A 22,070-nucleotide genomic window follows, 5' to 3' on the forward strand; every position below is an offset into this window, starting at 1 on the left:
AAATGGAGAAGCTTAGTTACATACATCTGCAAATATATGATAAGCCGTTCCTCACTTCACTTTGCTTCTGCTAAGGGTGGTCCTAACTTTAATCAATAAGAGTCCCCAATTGTAATCTGTGTATCATTTGTGACAAGTAATCACTGGATAAGAGTGCAGTCTGTTTCTTTATTGATAGCAGCCAGACAGCATACAGGATGGAAAGTTTGGCAATTCAGAGGTTACAGCATAACAGGTCTTCCAGCAGGCAACAGATAGGATTCACAATGCAGGTACATTCTAGAAATGCCTAGCGTATTCCTCAACATTTTCCCCAGCCTATTTCCTAGCCGCTAATAGTCATTGAGAACACTGACTCTGCTCTGCAAAAAAACATATAACAGGAAGTAACAGGTGTTGTTAATTAGTAGACAGTGATTCACAATACATCTTAGGAAAACCCAGACTCACTAGCCCTGCTGCTGCTTTAAATCCTGTACTGTTTCTTCCACATTCACACATTGGGCCTTATTCAGATCTGAGCTCAGTACAAATTTGTTTGGAAAATGGGCAAAACCATGTGCACTGCAGGTGGAGCAGATGCAACATGTGCAGAGTTAAATTTGGGTGGGGTGTGCTGAAACTGAAATCTAAATTGCAGAGTAAAAATAATGCAGCCAGTATTTACCCTGCACAGAAACAAAATAACTCACACAAATCTAACTCTCTATACATGTTACATTTGCTCTACCTGCAGTGCACATGGTTTTGCCCGTTTTCCAAACAAATTTGTACTGAGCTCAGATCTGAATAAGACCCATTGTATGAGAGGCATATATTGGATCAGTAGCTTGAATTGAGTGCCAGGCAAACACATTTCCTTATTTGGAATTACTGTCCAAATGAAAGGCGGTAGAGTGTGTTGAGCTTTCATAGGTCATACCTTTTGTCGCTGAATGTCTTTCTTTTGTTGTATTATGACTTCTTCCTCCTCTTTGATTTTCTTTTTGTATTCTTCTCTCTGGAGCTGGAAGGAAGTATATTATTTAGTGCCTAGGCTTTAATTTATAGATTGAAATCAAGTCATAGGGAAAAGATAGGCAACCTATCCTGAACTTGCAGGACTATCATTCTCAGCCAGAGGGCAAGAATTACTAAACCTTTGCAAGTGATAAAGTAGAGAGAGATAAAGGGGTCTATCATTGTACTAAACCTTGGAGAAAGATAAAGTATCTGCCAATCAGCTCCTAGCTGCCATGTTACAGGATGTTTACAAAAACAAACAAACAGCTCATTGGTTGGTACTTTATTGTCATTGCCGGGCTCTGATCCCTGCTGCGATCCCTCCTGCCCCTCACACAGCTGCATCTTCCATAGGTTTCTGTTGCCCAATGTATCAATATCGGGCAGCATCGCATCAGGTTCCTAGACATTATGAGATGGCAGTAGCCAATTGTAGCCTATAGGCTACAGACCGCAGTGCAGACAGGGCAGTGTGCTCAGTGCAGGTCATCGCAAACAATGCTTGTGCAGACCCCCCCGGCTCCTTTTGGAGTCCCTGTCCCTGTCCTTCTTACAGAATTCCACCGATAGGATTGCATATTGCAATGATATCCTGGGCAGTAGATCCTACCCAGACCGCATTGCATATGCAATACTATAGTAAATGGGCCCCTTAGTGACTAATCTCCATGGCTACTAGATCAGTCCTGCTCTGCCCACATAATCATAATCTCTCAGTGGCAAATGCAGGATCTTAATAGGGGGGTTTCCAGCCCCTCCAACATGACCCATTCAATTAGGTACAAAATGCTCTATTCCTGGACTTCCCTGCCAGTGGCAGTTACAAAGGTGGGACTCCAGCACAGTCCAAAATTCAAAGAGGGGTGGTCACATCAACTGCCAGTGAATCCAGGACAGTGATGTTTGAGGTGGCCGTTGGTGTAGCTCCCCTTTTTGAATATAAAAATAGAAATATAGACAGTAATGTAGCCCCACCTCTGTAACTGTCACTGGCAAGGAAGTCCTGAAACAGAGCATTTTGTACCTAAAGGAATGGGTCATGTTGGAGGGTATGTGTTTCCAAATGTAAACCAAAATTTCTCACTCTGCAACGCATTGGATTAATTACTACAGTGTGTGTGTGTGTGTGTGTGGGGGGGGGGGGGTGGTAACGGCCCTGAAATTTGGTCGTTTTATACACTGGATACTGTATGAGATACAGCATTAATATTTGACCGTACATATGGTCTATAGTATAGGCTGTTTCAATCATTTAAATAAGATAAGTGGTCAGTGAAACGTTAAACATATCATAATAAATATATAAACATAATAGATCCAGTACTCAGGGACGGCGCCACCACTAGGCAGCCTTAGGCATTTGGGCCTTTGCCTAGGGCGCTGGCCACTGGAGGGCGGCCACTTGGGAGCAGCCCCCGGATGAAGGTGAAGGTGAGCGTTACGGTCCCTCTCTGCTCTCCCCTTCCCCCCCCCCCCCCCCCATGGGGCGACACATCTCCCGCTGCCGCCACCCCATGGAGAGCCATACCGTGGAGACGCGTCATGCTGCTCCCTCTTCCCCTGTGGTGTTACTCTACACCCGCCGTAACTCCACGCCCACCACATCTCCCGCCGCCTGCACACCCCCCCCCCCCGTGGAGCAGGTGCACCTACTGCACTTAAATTCTAAGCTCACAATCTCCCACTTCATGGTAAGGCTCCTGTCTCTTCCTCCTGGCAGCTACTCTCTGGTCCAGTGCACTGATTGAGGGCTCGGATTCACACACAGTAAATGTGGTAGAAGAAGATGGAACACTAGGCATGTGCAACAGCTGTACTCTGTCCCTTACACTGCATGATGTGGTGGCAGCTCTATGTTTCATATTAGATACCATTGCTATTGTTGTCATAATTTAAGACACTAGCAAGGAGGAGGGGGGTTTCTGAGTAACCAGAACACCCCCCCCCTGCGTTTGCCTATGATACCTCACTGTATAATCTATCATCCTTCCCATTACAATAATGTCCACTTATGTTAGTTCTTTTGCAGGTGCCTGTATTACTTTCTACCTAATTCATTGATCAATGAAGCTGATCATTACAGAAATTCCTCATTTGTACTGCAGGCGACAGTCTCTTTTCATTGTGATCAAGTACGTTCAGAAAATTTATAACAAAGAATAAAAAGTCTTGCTGGAAATGTAATGTACAAGTGTTAAACACAGACAAAGGCTATGTGACAGTGGTAATAATCACCTGCATTATTATTCTTGCTGTTCCATGATTACATAATATATCACAGTAATGCACATATTTAATAAATGACTTGTTCATTAAAGACAATGAAACATTTTCCTTGGCAAATAATTGTTTTGTGTCTGTGTTTATAATTGTAATGTGTCAGATATACTGGTGTGTGTTAAAGTGTCATAATAAGCAACCTTTCACATTTATATTTCTAATTGAATTAGCTAATATTTATATACCAGTCATAAGAAAAGGACAAGCACAATTTCAATATGAATGCTGCATGATGTAATGTTCTCTAAGGCGAATGTGTTACATCACATCTTTACAATAACAGTCTGTGATTTGGGCTGTCAGAATACAGAAGTTAGTTCTGGATACAAGGGGGAAATGTACTAAGATGGGAGTTCTACTGTAGTTCACATGGTATGTTGCTCTGGGCAACCAATCAGATACTATCTATTATCTTCTAGAAGGTGCTAAATAAATAAGTAGATTCTGATAGGTTGCCCAAAGCAACATCTCATGTGAAATAGAACATCTTAGTACATTTCCCCCCAAAGTTAACAGCACTCAGCTGTAGCTGAACTCCAGCAACAGTTTTGGTATTGAAATGGTTCAACTACAGTCATTATCAATACTGTAAACTTCTCTTTTCCTGTCAAATTAAATTGACCATACTGTAAGATCTGCCAATCAATTGATCTAAACATGGCCGCCATGAAAAAGCATGGACACTGTACGAAGTGTGGGGGTTTGGATTGGCCACAGCATACTGTGATTCTGATACTGTTGTAAGTGTGCAGCATGGCTGATCTACTCTCAGAGCCTTTCTGTATAGATCCCTCAGCTCAATTCTTGTTTTTTTTACTAAACTGGGCTAATAAAGGAGTCCCCCACCTCGCCTCAGGGTTCCATGTTGGCACTCATTATAGATTCGCCACTGGTACCAGTACATGTAATCACTGGACATGACGCAGGTCCTGAGCCATTATTAGGTTTGCCAAATCAATGAGGACACGATAAGCAATCTAGAACCCACCAACACCGCCCCACCCCCTGCCCATGGGAGTATGTTTCACTTACCCTGCACTGCCAGTGCCCACTGCTGGTTGCTGTCCTTTCCTACTTGCAGCATGGATGCAGATGATGGCATTGGACGTAGCAGGGGGCACAGGACACAGTGCTGTTGTCATGCTACTGGCAGGGCTGCACCCATACACAGAGGGCATGGCTGGAATGCATAACAGTATGTGGGTATTGGGTGGCAACCTGGTGCAGGTGGGGCAGGTGGAATTACTACCCTGCATGCCACTGCAATGTTAGTATTTGCATGTGTATATATACTGTAAATCATGGGGAAATGTATGTTTATGTATATTTACAGATCATGGAAAATAATGTGTTTGTTTATGTGCATTTATAATGGAAAACAATGTATGTATGTTTATGTGTATTTATAATGGGAAACAATGTATGTATGTTTATGTGTATTTATAACGGGAAACAATGTTTGTATGTTTATGTGCATTTATAATGGGAAACAATGTTTGTATGTTTATGTGCATTTATAATGGGAAACAATGTATGTATTTTTATGTGCATTTATAATGGGAAACAATGTATGTATGTTTATGTGTATTTATAATGGGAAACAATGTATGTATGTTTATGTGTATTTATAATGGGAAACAATGTATGTATGTTTATGTGTATTTATAACGGGAAACAATGTTTGTATGTTTATGTGCATTTATAACAGGAAACAGTGTTTGTATGTTTATGTGGAAACAGTGTTTGTATGTTTATGTGCATTTATAATGGGAAACAATGTTTGTATGTTTATGTGTATTTATAATGGGAAACAATGTTTGTATGTTTATGAGTATTTATAACGGGAAACAATGTTTGTATGTTTATGTGCATTTATAATGGGAAACAATGTATGCATGTATGTTTATGTGTATTTATAAATGTTCTGTTTGGAGAAATAAAGATTTCCTCCAGACTATTAGTAAACACAGGTGGCAAATAGAGAGATCTGTGGACCTAGACGGAGCTGCTGCAGAAACTCTTGCTATATGTACGTCATTGCCTTCTTATATTTGCATTGCATAATACAGCTTGCTTGAGTGGTAAATGCATGTACACTATGGCATTTCTGCGGCTACTGAGAAATGGCATGCCAATGGTTGTAGTCAGTTTATGGTATGGTATGGTAAGCTTAGGCACTACGCCCCACCCTTACACCACAATAATACACAGTAAGGGAGTTTTGCCGGAATTAAGCTAGAATTTCTGTTATGATGGGCAAAGTTCAAACACAACCCCCCTCCCCCCTTACCCTTATATTTCATAGTCACCTTGACTTGCATGAATACAGACGGACATCAGGATCAGGGCCGGTGCTAGGGTGTCCGGCGCCCTCCTGCAAACCATACATGTTGCGCCCTTTCACATTGCCATTGCAACAAGCTGCAGCCCGATTGTGGGAGTGTATGCAACATGCGATCCTATGGAGGATCTTGGGTGCATGTACATGTATGCATACACCATCTCAGTGCTGTGTCCACACTAAAGGTGCCCATACACGCTGCAAGCCCATACACGTTATGGGCTAGATCACATCGCATCGCACGGCATGCATGCAATGTGTGTGCGATGCGATCCGAAAGCAGTAAAAAAAGTATGTGCAGCACTCGTGACTGAGGGGGAAAGGAGGGGAGAGAAGGAGGAGTTGGAAGAAGAGGGGAGGAGATAGAGGGGGCAGAGTGTTGAGGACTGGCAGCGGCACTGGCACAGCACACTGAGAAGAGGGAAGGAAGGGGAGGCGGCGCTGCTGCCTGTTCGTCATTTGATTGACAGCTGACAGGCGCAGGGAGCAATGGGTAGGGGGCAGATCCGGACATGACATGTCATCGAGGCATTCACAGACAGCGCTACATGTCTCTGCGGAAGTGTCCGTGAGGAAGAGGGGGCAGGTCGCAGGAGGAATACAGTGTGTGCGCAGTGCAGGGAGCTGCTCAGCCTCTCCATACTGCCACCCGCTGTCAGACAGGCGCTGTGGGAGGCGTGCAGGAGGCAGTGACAGTGAGGGCTGAGGCAGCTTTAGCAGAGCAGGGAGGGAGACAGCACCTTTTCAGCATGGCGCCTCCCTGCTTTGCAGGAGCTGCTGAGTGGGTAGCGCCGGCCCTGATCAGGATTGTAAAAACCTATGTTTCATCCTGTTACATTACGCTGCCGGCGCCTGCTGCATTCATTTTGCTGTTCTCTGCTTCCTCGCGATTCATAGGTTCTCACACACATTCTCATCTCACCACAGATTATCACAGTGACCATCATACAATATAGCCTGGAACCCTTGCAAGTGTAAAAATATTCACATTTAATACAGTATATAGTTCTCCTATTTCTGCAAACTCAGACCCTGAGTTGTGTACTAGATTCTAACCCACTCAGCATTGCTCCAGCTTTACTTAACTGTACACTATCATCACCCCCCCCCCCCCATGTAAATTAAATTGTCACAATCATCTCCCAACCAAAAGAGTAATATCCATCATAATGAAATTAATAGTACACAACCCCCACAAATACACACATGCACAAGCACACATACATACATACATACATACATACATACATACATACATACACACACACTTACATTCTTCTCTGCATCATCTGCTGTACAGTAAGTACCTGAACTAAATGAAGCAAAAGGAGAATGGGTTGTAATAGTACACCTTGGACAATAAATAGTATGACAGAATACACAGCTATTATCTGTTATCTAGTGTAGCAGTTGATATTTGCACATCCGTGCTCATAGTTACACACGTTAGTTAATCTAGATGTACTGGAGTATACAGAGGACTAGCTGGTCATGTATGTGGGTAACCATGTGGTTCTACAGCAGTATGCAGAGGAATAGATTAATTCAGCTGGATATATCCTTCAAGTTTTTGCTGCTAAAGTTGGCAATTGGGGGAAGGGGGGGGGGGGGGGGGTGTTAATTTGGTCCTGGATCTCATATGGTGCAATTAGTGCAATAGGTTAGAAACACATTAATGCACGCAAGTTTAGACCAGTCCAACAGATGAAATGAACAAAGATGGGAGTTCTATTTCACATGGGATGTTGCTATGGGCGACCAATAAGATTCTACTTCTTATTCATATTTATATTAGACACAAACAAACAGCGACCAAATAAGAGAGATCGATACTTCCCTGCAGTTTGCATCATATGCAAATATAACACGCGATTTGCTTACGATTTGCATGCGATTCGATCCGCAATGTGATTTAGCACACCCCCCACTATCCACGTCAGCCCAAAGCATGGCAAGCAGATGCGGTACCTGTCCTCGCGACCTGTTTATACCCCCACTATCCACGTCGACATAGAGATGATTTTATAAAGTGTGGCGAGCGCAGCAAGCCACCGAGTCCGAAGCGTGGCGAGCGGACGCGGAAAACGAGTCCGAAGCGTGGCAAGTGCAACGAGCACCGCGAGGGGACACGGATTACTTGACATGTATTCTGCGTCCACTTGCGTCCACTCGCTGTGCTTGCCACGCTTCGGGCTCGTTTCCGCGTCCCCTCGCTGGGGGTTTACTGTGCTTGCCACGTTTGTGGTTTGGTGGCTCGCTACACTCTCCACACTTTATAAGGTCAGCTCCACGCCAACATGTATAGTGGGGGTATGAACAGGTCAGGGGTATCTGTACCGCATCTGCTCGCCATGCTTTGTATGCCAATTGTATGCAAATATCGCATACGATCCGCTGGGAAGTGCCACCGTGAAACTACACAAGTACCGAAAAATCACACATTTCACATATGAAAGTATTATTATCTATGTAAAGATCATAATACATAACCAAAAACAAACCATTTTTTGATATTTGGACTGATTTTGGATCTGTTGTTGTTGCCATCTTGCTTCTGACTCTGCTGTCCTTCCTCCTACATCAAACAGAATACAGTAGACAAATAAGTGAGCAAACTACATGAAAAATTGTCACTCATGCAATACATTTCAATTTACAATGGTGGTTTAAAACCACATTTCTACTTAAGGAGGAATTTTAGCATTAACCTACACCTCCCAGGAGCTTCTTGGATTGCTCATTGAGGCTCCAGTAAATGTTTTGCTCTATGCTCCATTGAGGCGCAAAGGACTCCAGTGCTGACATTTCTGCAGGTTGCCTCCTTAAATTAGCTAAGTATGTCCAATTGGCACTTTTCGCAGTGTGGTCAGTACTTTTATCAAGTTTAGCTGCTATATGTGACTAATCCTGCTCTACTTGGATGCAGCAAGCACAATATTTATTGCACAATTGAATTTCTTATTCTGGTGCCCATTAATTATCACAGCTTTTAAAACAATTTAATCGCCCCTCATATGCCACATCTGAAAAAAGTTAATCAATCTACAGTAGGTCAGTGTTTTTCGAGGGGCGGATTGGGACTTGATTCCGGGAGCGGGGAGGGGGGGTGCGGCCGTATGTAATGCGCGGGGGGGCTGGCGGCAGTGTGTAATGCTTAATTGAATACCCCCCGTGCACTTAATTGAATACCCCCCCCTAACCCCCATGAGGCTATTAGGAAGCTATCAAAAAGATTAATTCTAGGCCCCCATGGGATGAGCTTACTGCTTGGACCAGGTGATACTACCAATATTGCATTTAGGCATAAATCTTGCTGAACAGCTGAATGTTTTCCTTTAAGAATGGATCCTTTTAGTGCAGTCGGTAGATGAGATCCGAGAGAGCATGTAGGGCTATAGTCAGGGCCTAATTAAAGGTTCCAGGTGCTCTAGGCTAATACCTTGTAATGTATGGGTGCTAAGGGACTCACCAGTCATACTGCTTATGTGTGTGAAATCCTTCACAGGTAAGTATTTCTTTCTTCTCGTTACAGGTGGTCAATTTATTGCAAGCGAGCAATTTGGTACTTTTTAAATAACCAAACAATTTATTATTCAGCAACAGATACCATCAGTATACATAGAACCTTAAATTTGCATATATGCACCAATAAAACGTACAATTGCAACTCAATTTTTATTATACAGGAACTGCAGTCTCCTGTCCTCTTCTATTCGCTTGCCCTCCTGGCACTATTAAATGAAACAGGTTGATAACCCTACCTTGTTGCTACAATTAACACAAGTTATTTCAAGTATTCAGCAAGATGTACTAAATATGAACATTCAACAGATAAACTCCATTGCATTTCTCATTAAATGGTTACTTTAAGCATCCACTTTACTATTACAATTACTATATCATAGAGGCCTCTACTTTACTAGGAACTATTATTATTGCGCAATAACTGTTTAATATACCGTGGTCTCAGAGTGTTCCTATTATAACTGCAGTTACTCTTTTATAAAGCGCTTCTTTATAGAACTGTCCCTTTCCCACTCAGGCGACTAAAGTCTACACTGAAAGTTAATTCCTAGGGTATTTGTAATCCACAAAGCAAAGTTGAGGTAAGTATTAAGCAATTAAGTTGCTGATCTGCCAAACTTAAAGCAGGAATACTGTTATCCACTCATAAATGTTGGAATCCCTAGTTCCCAATGCCTTATTTCTCAAGCTGCCGCGCTGTCGTCCTTATTTGCAGCAATCACTGCTATTTCTTCAAGATTATAACGCACTTTTCCCTGAGCTGACTGAGTATACGGCTCTCTTTAGAGTACTGACTCAGCTAGTGGTGGCTGCTAGCAATAAGATAGTTTAGTTAGTCTCGGAAGTAGTTACTAACTTGCTGGGGAGATGGCTGAATCCCAAGATGAGAGGTTTCTTGGCTAATACTGTTTACACACTGTACTTGAAACAAATGGAGTAACTAGTGTATTGTCTCTTTGCTGAGGACCTCTATTAATTAGTATTGTCCCTGAGGTAACTGCCTTCTGGGATAGTGTAGGACATTTGCGTACTTTCAGTCTCTGCACACACAAGTGTGGATGGTATATTCCTCCAATTAGCTGTTGGCACTTGCGAAAACTGTAGCTGTGTCTGTAACAACCTGTCGGTATCCATTTTTCTGAGCACTATATCTGCAGTAACTACTCCTTTCTGAAAACGTGAGATGTTTATCATTAGTCTCTTTATACTGGGCAACAGGGCTATGGACTGGGTAGTAGTTGTATAAATATTTATCCCAGATATGGAAGTTCTTTCCTCACAGCGCCATCACTACAAATGTCCCTCCAGCTGTCAGTCAGTTGCTGCTATGCTGATGGTGGCGGAGCTTTTATATAGGGGAGACATGGATGCTGGCTGTCAATCTATATTAGCTTCTCCCTTCTGAGTATGAAGCGGAGGTTTGGCCTGATGTTGGATTTGGCTGCCTTTTTGGGGCCAGGTTCACACTCACCACTCACTGCCCCTCTCCACAGAGATTCTCCATCTTCCCCTCACAGACTGCACTGCATTACTGTTGCTCCCTCTCAACTGTCATCCCCTGACCCTGGTCATGTGACCAACTCCTGACCTCTGAAACAGTTGCAGAGGTTGCTGGGAATTATTCATCACACAGTCAATGTCCTCTGTGGGGATAGCATATGTTTATAGCACAATATACTGTATCTTATATTAAGAATAACTAGTATGGCATCATATGCCTGTAGAGCATCAATATATATTTACAATCATCACATTTTTCCCCGGTAAAGCATTGCATGTCCTCAGGCAATGGACTTTATACATTTTAAAACATCAATATACTACATATACACATACACATATCAAACATTGCAAATCATTATATGCTTTTTAAGTCAAGAAAGTTTACATTTTGATCATAAATCATGCTTTACTTGAAACAAGTTTTGATTAGTCTCTGAATCTGAGTGGTTTCACCCCTTGGGGACTTCTAATGAGTACACCTTCTTTTTGGACGAATGGGCCACGTTCCTCTGCCTCTCTTCTTTTCTCTGCGAGGAGTATTTCCCTAAGGCGCTGAAGATATACTGGGTCTTCCATAGGATGGTAGGGGACTTGTGGTATTGCGTTGTCTTCTGTACAGTCCTGGCATGGCTCGATTTGGTTTCTGTGTACCATCTTAAGAACTTGGTGGTCATCTCCATCTCTTCTTATTCCATACACTCCATCGATCTGTATCACTTCCGTCCCCTCAGGGAGGGTGTCAAGCTTCTGATCCGCTGCTCTGTTTCCCCTACCAAAAGGTTGCCTGTGGGAGAATGGCGGTGGACTTCTGCACTGGATGGGTCTCTGCGGAGGGAACATTTCTTCCACTTTCTCCCGTTCACTTGCTTGGTCTGTACTTATGCTTTCTCCACCAGATTCGGCAGCATCCTCTAATTTTGGCTGGTAAGACCATTTGCGGAACTGACGTCTGTTGGGAGCAAACTGGCTTCCTTTAACTGGTACGCCGCCAGGGCCCATCACGTTGGCTGCCTCAGCACCCTTCTCTCCTTCTACCACATCAAATTCAACCGTCTCGCCCTCTCCAACACTGCACAGAAATTTCTGGGGGTTGTTTCTCTTTATGGCCGTCTGATGGACAAAGACATCCTCTTTTGTATCATTCCTGTTGATGAAGCCATACCTCTTCCGGACATTAAACCACGTGACAGTTCCTTGTACCTGAGTAGCCAGCACTCTCTTCTCTACCTGGCTTCTCCGGCCATAGATAGTGTGCTGCATAATTCGGTTCAGAGTCTGAGGTTGGCTGTACGATTTTTGTGTCAGTGTCGAGATTAGTTCTTCCGGGCAATTTCTTAGGACATTCATTCCAATAATTATGGGCGGTAACCATTGTTCGTTAACGGCCGTAATTAAACATCCTTGATTGAGGAGACGAGCTTGTCCTATCTTGATCTCAGCTTCAAAGTATCCGCAACACTCGATACGTTGTCCATTGCTGGCTAACAAATTCAACCCGGCCGGTGGTGTGGCTATGATACTTTCTTTCCTCCAATGCTTAATGAACTCATCCCATCGAATCGTAGTCACTTGTGACCCGGTATCCAACAATGCTGGTATGCTGACTCCATTCACTTTGATTTCAATGGTAGGGCAACACCCAATGAATTTTGGTATCCATTCTTGCGATGTGGGACCTTCTACTGAAGATTCTCCCGATGGTTGGTCCCGGACCTCGGGAGTTCTGTTTAAATGTTCCGTACTGCGGCAATTTCGCTCAATATGCCTGCTCCTTTGGCAATGCCTGCAGATGGGTCTTCCTTGTTCATCGAATGTATCTGTAGGAAGTCGTCGAGAGCTCCATAAAGCGTTTCTCCCATCATCTCCGTAACAAGGATCTCTCTCCATCTGCCAGGGTCTCTGTGGTGTCTGCGTCTCTTTCAGTGTTCTCAATTCTCGACAAAGATCAGTCATGCCTTGTGTCAATTCAGCAATTTGTTCTTTCATTTCTTTGATGGGGTCTTTAAAGGTAGCAGATTGAACTTGCTGAAAAACGGTTTCAACGGATCCGAGGGTAGTTCCTTGTTTGGGCTTATCACCTAACACCCTTGTTATCAAGTCCTTGAAGTCTGCAAAGCTTATAGGTGATTCTTGTCGATGCAACATTTTTACTTGTCCTTTCATATTCGCGTCGTAGATTCCATCGAGGAATTGATTGGTTAACGTCTCATCTTCTTCAATCAGTTCTCTTGGGGCACACAACTTTATATCTCGTAATGCCTCCTGTAATACTACAGCATATTCTCGAAGCGTTTCATGCGGTTGCTGTTTTCTGGAATAAAACTGTGTTTTAAGTTCTGATAGAGTCTTCTCATCGAACACTTTTGCCAATTTGTTCAGTATGTCCTTTGCCGATTTCTTTTGACTTTCCGGCCACGACTTCACTTCCCTTTTTGCAAACCCCTTCAGTTGAGCCAAAAGGATCTCCACTTGTTGGTCTTCATCTAACCTATATACTTGGAACATGGTCTCGATTTGTTCCCTGAAGTCGCGGAACACATTGGTTTCAGTCGTCCTCATATCTCCAGTATAAGTGGGAAGCCATGGCGCCCCCAAGTAATAGGGCATAGTTATCACTGCCGGTTTACGTGGCGTTGAACTTATTCTAGCCGCTGCATCTCCTTGGTTCTCGTTGCCAAGCATATCTTCTTGTCTCTCCTGACTATCGTCTTGAGACATTTTGAGTGACGCTGGGTTGGGTTTTCTCCGATTTTGATATACGTATCCTGTTCGTCAGACGCCAAATGTGAAATCCTTCACAGGTAAGTATTTCTTTCTTCTCGTTACAGGTGGTCAATTTATTGCAAGCGAGCAATTTGGTACTTTTTAAATAACCAAACAATTTATTATTCAGCAACAGATACCATCAGTATACATAGAACCTTAAATTTGCATATATGCACCAATAAAACGTACAATTGCAACTCAATTTTTATTATACAGGAACTGCAGTCTCCTGTCCTCTTCTATTCGCTTGCCCTCCTGGCACTATTAAATGAAACAGGTTGATAACCCTACCTTGTTGCTACAATTAACACAAGTTATTTCAAGTATTCAGCAAGATACAATGTACTAAATATGAACATTCAACAGATAAACTCCATTGCATTTCTCATTAAATGGTTACTTTAAGCATCCACTTTACTATTACAATTACTATATCATAGAGGCCTCTACTTTACTAGGAACTATTATTATTGCGCAATAACTGTTTAATATACCGTGGTCTCAGAGTGTTCCTATTATAACTGCAGTTACTCTTTTATAAAGCGCTTCTTTATAGAACTGTCCCTTTCCCACTCAGGCGACTAAAGTCTACACTGAAAGTTAATTCCTAGGGTATTTGTAATCCACAAAGCAAAGTTGAGGTAAGTATTAAGCAATTAAGTTGCTGATCTGCCAAACTTAAAGCAGGAATACTGTTATCCACTCATAAATGTTGGAATCCCTAGTTCCCAATGCCTTATTTCTCAAGCTGCCGCGCTGTCGTCCTTATTTGCAGCAATCACTGCTATTTCTTCAAGATTATAACGCACTTTTCCCTGAGCTGACTGAGTATACGGCTCTCTTTAGAGTACTGACTCAGCTAGTGGTGGCTGCTAGCAATAAGATAGTTTAGTTAGTCTCGGAAGTAGTTACTAACTTGCTGGGGAGATGGCTGAATCCCAAGATGAGAGGTTTCTTGGCTAATACTGTTTACACACTGTACTTGAAACAAATGGAGTAACTAGTGTATTGTCTCTTTGCTGAGGACCTCTATTAATTAGTATTGTCCCTGAGGTAACTGCCTTCTGGGATAGTGTAGGACATTTGCGTACTTTCAGTCTCTGCACACACAAGTGTGGATGGTATATTCCTCCAATTAGCTGTTGGCACTTGCGAAAACTGTAGCTGTGTCTGTAACAACCTGTCGGTATCCATTTTTCTGAGCACTATATCTGCAGTAACTACTCCTTTCTGAAAACGTGAGATGTTTATCATTAGTCTCTTTATACTGGGCAACAGGGCTATGGACTGGGTAGTAGTTGTATAAATATTTATCCCAGATATGGAAGTTCTTTCCTCACAGCGCCATCACTACAAATGTCCCTCCAGCTGTCAGTCAGTTGCTGCTATGCTGATGGTGGCGGAGCTTTTATATAGGGGAGACATGGATGCTGGCTGTCAATCTATATTAGCTTCTCCCTTCTGAGTATGAAGCGGAGGTTTGGCCTGATGTTGGATTTGGCTGCCTTTTTGGGGCCAGGTTCACACTCACCACTCACTGCCCCTCTCCACAGAGATTCTCCATCTTCCCCTCACAGACTGCACTGCATTACTGTTGCTCCCTCTCAACTGTCATCCCCTGACCCTGGTCATGTGACCAACTCCTGACCTCTGAAACAGTTGCAGAGGTTGCTGGGAATTATTCATCACACAGTCAATGTCCTCTGTGGGGATAGCATATGTTTATAGCACAATATACTGTATCTTATATTAAGAATAACTAGTATGGCATCATATGCCTGTAGAGCATCAATATATATTTACAATCATCACATGTGCATGTAACTAAGGTTATACAACTGGCATGTATTATTTAACGCTTGTGACATGTGAAGGAGACTTTGCCTTTAAGCAATTAAACTGGCACTGTAGCACAATGTCCATAAAGTCACCTTAAGAACTTTACCCCCCACAATACATTGTATATGGGCACCTTTAAGCCTTCATTTTATTCTTCCGCTGTCCCTTGCAAGACTTCTACTCCAGTCCTGGCGCCTTAGGCTGCAGCCTAATCAGCCTATTGGTTAATCAGGCACTGGGTACAGTATATTTACACAAGCAGTCCTTATATAAAAGGGGAATAAGAATAAGTGTGCAACTATCCTGGTTTTTACAGTCACAGCAGGGAACAAAATTCAATCCTTCATTTATTAACCCTGACTTCACTCACCCAGTTTCATTGGAGTGAGGTTTACAGGCCCGGGCCTCCTAGCTTCCTTCATGCGCTCATATTCCTCTAGTTCTTTAGTGGACACTGGAAGACAACAACAGAATACCAATATTATAAAGGTATTTTTATTGACAGTTTCAAGAAGTTTAAAACACAAGTAAGATCACAAAGAATGTAAGAGGTTACAGCAATTATTTTATTCTGAAAGAAAGTATGACTTAAAATATTTTGATCACAGCAAACATAGGGCCCAATTCAGACCTGCTTGCTAGGCAGCGTATATTAGCTGCCTAGCAATCATGTAAATGCCGCCTCGCCAAATTTGCGCCTCCCTGCCAAGTTAATCCCTGCACTAGCATGCAAGCAGAGGTAAACAACCGCTCGCTTGCAGCCGCAAGGAGTAAAATTCATACTGATGGCCGCTTTCCACCGAATTGGGGGCAGGGCTGACATCATGTGATGTCACCAGCCAAACCAAGGATGCATGGAAATGCCTGAGTTTGCAGGGGGTATGCATGTTACAAACGCCCCAGTGTTAGCTTCAGGGGTTTGTGCATGTGCAAACCCCCACAATCGGCCATGGGAGCGAATTCGGACCTCAACGATCAGGTCTGAATTGCCCCATTATTAGACCTGATACAAAAGGGCCCAGATTGGGTCAAATTCAGACCTGATCTCACACTGCGAATTTGCAGTCAGTAGGGGGCTGGACTTGGCTTGATTTCACTAAAGCTTTAGACACGGTGTCTCATAAAAAGGTGATTAATAAAATTAGGTCATGTAGGGTTAGGAGATAAAATTTGTAATTGGATTAAAAACTGTTTGCACAATCGGGGACAGAGAGTGGTGGTACATTCCAGCTGGGGTAAGGTCCAAAATGGAGTCCCGCAAGGTTCAATATTGGGACCCAACCTTGTTTAATATATTCATTAATGATATAGGAAGTGACATAGGGGTAGATTTATTAAGTTTGGTGAAGTGTTAAAGTGTTTTTTATCACCGGCCAATCAGCTCCTACCTGTCATTTATCAAACTAAGCCTGTAACTTCACAGTTAGGAGCTGATTCGCCGGTGATAAAAAACAGACACTTTATCACTTCACCAAGCTTAATAAATCTGCCCCATAGTGAGTAAAATTGCAATATTTGCAGACAACACGAAATTGAGTAAGGAAATTAACTCAGGAGAGGATGTGGAAACACTACAAAGCTACTTAATTAAACCGGAAAGGTGGGCGGAAAGGTGGAAAATGCAGTTTAACATTGATAAATGTAAAGTAATTTATTATGGGAACAAAAGTGAACAAGCTACTTATAGGCTAAATGGAGTTATTATAGGAAATTCTGCTTTAGAGAGGGACTTGGGGGTCATCATAGATGAAAAATTGGGTAATAGGGCACACTGCTCAAGTGCAGAAGCAAAAGCAAACCGGACACTGGCATGCATTGAAAGGGGAATGATTAAAGGGATGCCAACGTGATAGTGCCTCGTTACAAGGCATTGGTGAGACCACACTTGGAATATTGTGTTCAGTTCTGGGCAATGCACCTCAAAAAGGACATAAATGAATTGGAACAGGTACAGATAAGGGAGCCACCGAATCCCCTTGGTAACATGCGAGGGGATGTATACGGGAACACATCCCCATGCATACGGCCATAGGGGAGAGAAATTATTCGATGGTCGGCGACCATCGAATGATTTCTCTCCTGCTCGGAAATAAAATTCAGTATAAACTGACTTTTATTTCCCTTGGAGTCTGACGAAGACAGGGTGGGCGCTGACATTGTGTGACATCAGCCGTCTGCCCCCGGCAGGCATCGGCCCATCTGCGTTCCCCTGCTCCAGCACTGTTTCTGTCCCCGGCCCTCCCTAACCACAACGAACGGCCCATCAAGTGTGTAACCCGTTGAAGCCATTTAGGTGCCGGAGTTTGCACATGCACAGAAATGCGCATTCGCAAACACGACCATCGGGGCTGGGGCTGAATTCGAATCACACCGAGTGATCTTGAATTGACCCCACAGTACACATGTGGGTTATGTGACCTTAATATGAATGTGATTAGCCATGGAGTATGTGTAGGTGGGGTGATTTGATGCTATGTGGGAAGTATCTTAAAAACGACTGCTCTGTAGAGGTTACAGAGAATGGTGCGCAAAACATAAAGGCATCCAGTGAGCAGCAGTTCTGTTCCGTTCTGTTGACAAACATGCCTTGTTAATAAGAGGCCAGCTGAGAAAATCCAAACTGGTTCAAACTGACGGGAAGGCGACAGTAACTCAAAAGACCAAACTAAAAAATATTGCTGGATCAGAAGTATCTTTGGGCCTGATTTAGACCTGATCACATGCCAACTAATTAGCAGCAGCATGCGCTGCCAATGCGATCACCCTGCGAATAGTCAGCTACCACCCCACCAGAGTGCAATCTCACCTTCGCAAGCCTGCAAATAGGTATCGAAGATGTCGCAGCCAAGGGAAAAGCTGCATATCCATTCGCTGCTCACGCACCTTTAAATTATTTCACCACTGTGTGCAGCCTGTGCGTACCCTGGACTTACTTGACGGCTGCACTGAAATCAGCCTGATAAAGGTTTGAGCTGACGTCACAAACCCTCCCCCCAAACGACCCAGGCATGCCTACATTTTTTCTGGCATTCCTAAAAAACTGTTCTGTTGTGGGACAAAATTATTGTCCCACATGCTCGAACTTGTGGTTCTGCAAGTCTCTGTACGTGGGGAAGAATAAAACCCAATACTAATATTTTTATTTCCATATATTAGTGATGCCTGAGGGTTGAACATGGTTTGGGGCTGGAACTTACTGGAAGCTGGGTTTTTTTATAAACTTTGCCCACATTAGTGGGTGGACCTCAGGAAGTGCATGGGCCCAAATGCATGGCTGAGAATGTGGAGAGCAGCAGAGGCAAGTGTATTGCTTTATTGGAGATTAGTGCAAAGTCTGTGGATTGCCGGATGTTGACCAATGTAGAATTAATACACTGCAGGTAAGTAGTAGTTGCATGGATTAGATACCAGTAACATAAGCACAATGGGAAGTACACCGACGATGACAGTTACCGACATTTGGCATCCACTGCCATGGGGTTCTGCTTGGCATAGCGTTTACCATATGCTCTGCTGGTATAGTGTGTAACAGTGTCTCTGTCTGGCATAGTATGTAACAAGCTCTGCCTTGCATGGTATGTAATAGGGGCTCTGCCTGGCATAACGTCTAATGGGGGCTCTGTCTGGCATAAAGTGCAGAGGGTGCTCTGTCTGGTGTAACATCTAAATGGGGCTATGCCTGACATAATGTATGTAACAGTGCTTTGTCTGGTGTAATATGTATAAGAGGCTCTACCTGGCATAATATGGGCTCTGCCTGGCATATAGTGTAGTATACTTATTCTATTGTTTTTCGTTCGTCCACCTACCTCCTTTTAGTCTGTTAACTCTTATGAGTAGGGCCCTCCTTCCTCATGTACTCACCCTACCTCTTTACCTCTCCAGCGCTCCTGCCCTGTACTTCCCTTTCTCTACTTAATCTTCAGTCTCCTTGACAATTTCGACACCTACTTCAGAACTGATGCTGATTTCAGTTCTACCAGCTATACCCATATGTATGCTGTATTTTATCAACACACCCTGTACGTTACCTTGTAATTTGTTTTTTGTTTGCTATGTACGGTGCTGCGGACACTTTGTGGCTCCTTATAAATAAACAAACTACTACTACTAGTGGGGGTGGGGGGACTCTGACTGGCATAATGTTTAACCTATACAATGATAATGTTTAGCTGGGGCTCTGCCTGTCATAACGTCTAACATGGCTCTGCCTGTCGTAATTTGTTTAACGGGCCCTACCTGGCATAACATCTATAGGGCTCTACCTGGCGCAGTGTGTCTAATGGGCTCTACCTGGCACAATGTATACAAGTGGCACTACTGTGTGTTGTAATGTGAATAATGGACACTACTGTGTGGTGTAATGTGAATTGGTACTATCATGCGGCCATGCCCCTTCCCCAGGAAGCCACTCACCGAATTTTATTTATGAGTGTGGGAAGGGGGCGCAACAATTCCCTTTTTAGCACAAAACACCACTGATAATAAGCATGCATGCTATCACCAGGGGCATCGACAGGTCCCCCAGTGGCCACTAGATGGGGGTCCTGGCCTACAGGAGGGGCGTGGCCATGCCACAGTGAAAAAACGTAATTTGTGCGAGGTGCAGGCTGGGATCCACATTGCACACACAGAGGGGAGAGAGTTGACAGGCAGCTGCAGCAGCAGTCTCTCTCCCCAGCTCAGCACATGGCACTGAGCAGCGTGTGCTGAGCTGGGGAGAGAGGCTTTACTGCGGTGGCAGCCTGTCATCTCCCTCCCCACTGCCCAGCTCCACTGAGACTGGGGCGCAACCAGCTAAAAAGTTATTTTTTTTTACTTTTAAAACAAATATTATTGTAAAGTACCACAGGTCAATATGAATCAATTTCCAGTCCTAAATACAGCTGTTTAATAAATACACTTCTTAGCATTTATAGCAAAAACAAATGTAAAATAGACAATTCAAGTAGTATCTGGCAAAGTGACTTTGAACATGTAATATACTTACATTTTATTCCCTCAGATATACACAAATGAGGACGTATCTGTTTGTCAGGCCCCAGCTTACATATTGGAATGTACTAATTTGTAATTCTGTGCCTGCAGCTTCCCAGGCAGTATAAGATCTTGCATAATAATAATAAACAGTAGTAAAAAAAAAAAAAGCAATTTTGTGCGTTTGTCTCATTTCAATGAATCTTAGATTTGGATACTGTCACTGGAGTAATACAGTCATAAGGCATCAAACAAAACAGCTTGACCGTGCGACTTTGGAAGATGCAAATTTGTTCCTAATTGTCTGTTTTTTTTTACTGAAATGTCACTTTAATGAACAACTCCCTAAAATGTTCTCTGTAGGGAGCTGTTGAGCTTATTTCCAAGTACATGAATTATTCAAAATACAGTAATGTGTGAGCTTTACGTAAAGCAACCATTTCACACAAAAGCCCGTAGCTTGCAGTACACATTTTAAACACTGCAGCTGTTACATTTATGGCATAAAATGTATATTGCCTGAGTCACGTTAAAAAGTTTGCTCATTTCCAAATAACTTTAACAGCTTGTAAACACAACCTACATGAAATGGATTATTATACCTACCCTCCTGGGTCAAACGGGAGGCTCCCGAAAAGTAAACCAGCCTCCTGGATCCAAGGTCACCCCCCACAGCCCTCCTCAGCCATCCTTGCACCACTCACCACTATTCAATGCCATTAATGTAGGCATTGAATAGTGTGGGGGCAGGTCCATGACCCGTACCACCCGCCCATGATGAAGCCACACCCCCTGTTAAACCTACCCAGCCACCCCTCCAGCACTGGGCAGCAGTAAAGTCTGTTAGCCTGAAATGCATTTTTAGGACTTCAGTGGATGGGTTGTCTGTATGCCATAAACAACAGTGCTTGATGAACTGGCTGAAGAGCACAGAGCATATTTGCCTACTTTGAAAACTAGAATCAGGGAGATTACGGTAGAATGCATCCATTGAAGGGTTGTGTTGCTCTGCCAGAAGGGTGTGTCTAGCTTCACATATGGATGTGTCTATGCTAAAATGCTTGTTGTTGCAAGATATTTCTATATAACATTAGAAAGAAACTGGGGAAAATTTACTAAGATGTGTATTCTACTTCACATGTGATGTTGCTATCTGCAACCAATCACATCCTGTCTACTATCTTCTAGAGGGTGATAAATAAATAAGAAGTAGATCCTGATTGGTTGCCCATAGCAACATCACATGTGAAGTAGAATACACATCTTAGTAAATTTCCCCCAATATATTTTGTGAAGATTTGCAAGTACAGATACAGGTCGAGTATCCCCTATCCGAATATCCGTTATCCGAATTATTCCGAAAACCAGACATTCCAGAAAGTGAAAATTTTTTTTTTTTTTGCTAAAAACTCACTGGGGACATTTGTAAAAGCATCACTGGGGACATGATATTTAACTGATACTATATATGTGCTAGACAATGATTGCTTGGCATTTAAATTCAGTGCTGTGATAGTACACACATTTTGTTTCACGTTTTGAAACCTTGTTTTTTGAACAAATAAAATATATTTGTGTGTATTTTATGTGGTAATAAAATATATTTGTGTGTATATTATGTGTTTATACAGCATAAATGCAAGATACTTCAAAATACATCATTGAAATATAAAAATATTCCAAAATACGGAATAATCCGTTATCCAAAATTCTCCTGGTCCCGACTCCCGAGCATTTTGGATACGGGATACTCAACCTGTACTAACATTGCTGTCTGCAATATGGGGTTTCTTGTTTGCAACTATAGTATATATGGTCTTTTTTATTTTCACTATAT

At 42.9% G+C, this 22,070-nt stretch overlaps 1 protein-coding gene across 2 annotated transcripts in view; it reads right to left on the reverse strand.

Moving 5' to 3' along the window:
• Positions 1–22,070, reverse strand: part of EPSTI1 (epithelial stromal interaction 1) — an 89,950-nt gene that overhangs the window by 59,139 nt on the left and 8,741 nt on the right. For both annotated transcript variants that reach the window (XM_083168939.1, XM_083168938.1), the window contains 3 exons: positions 15,627–15,710; positions 8,125–8,198; positions 923–1,006 (listed from right to left, as the gene is read on the reverse strand). In XM_083168939.1, the coding sequence (XP_083025065.1) occupies positions 923–1,006; positions 8,125–8,198; positions 15,627–15,710 (242 nt within the window). The remainder of the gene's footprint in view (positions 1–922; positions 1,007–8,124; positions 8,199–15,626; positions 15,711–22,070) is intronic.

The sequence above is a fragment of the Crinia signifera genome, chromosome 2, assembly GCF_055691185.1.
Source record: "Crinia signifera chromosome 2, ASM5569118v1, whole genome shotgun sequence".
Classification (NCBI taxonomy): domain Eukaryota; kingdom Metazoa; phylum Chordata; class Amphibia; order Anura; family Myobatrachidae; genus Crinia; species Crinia signifera.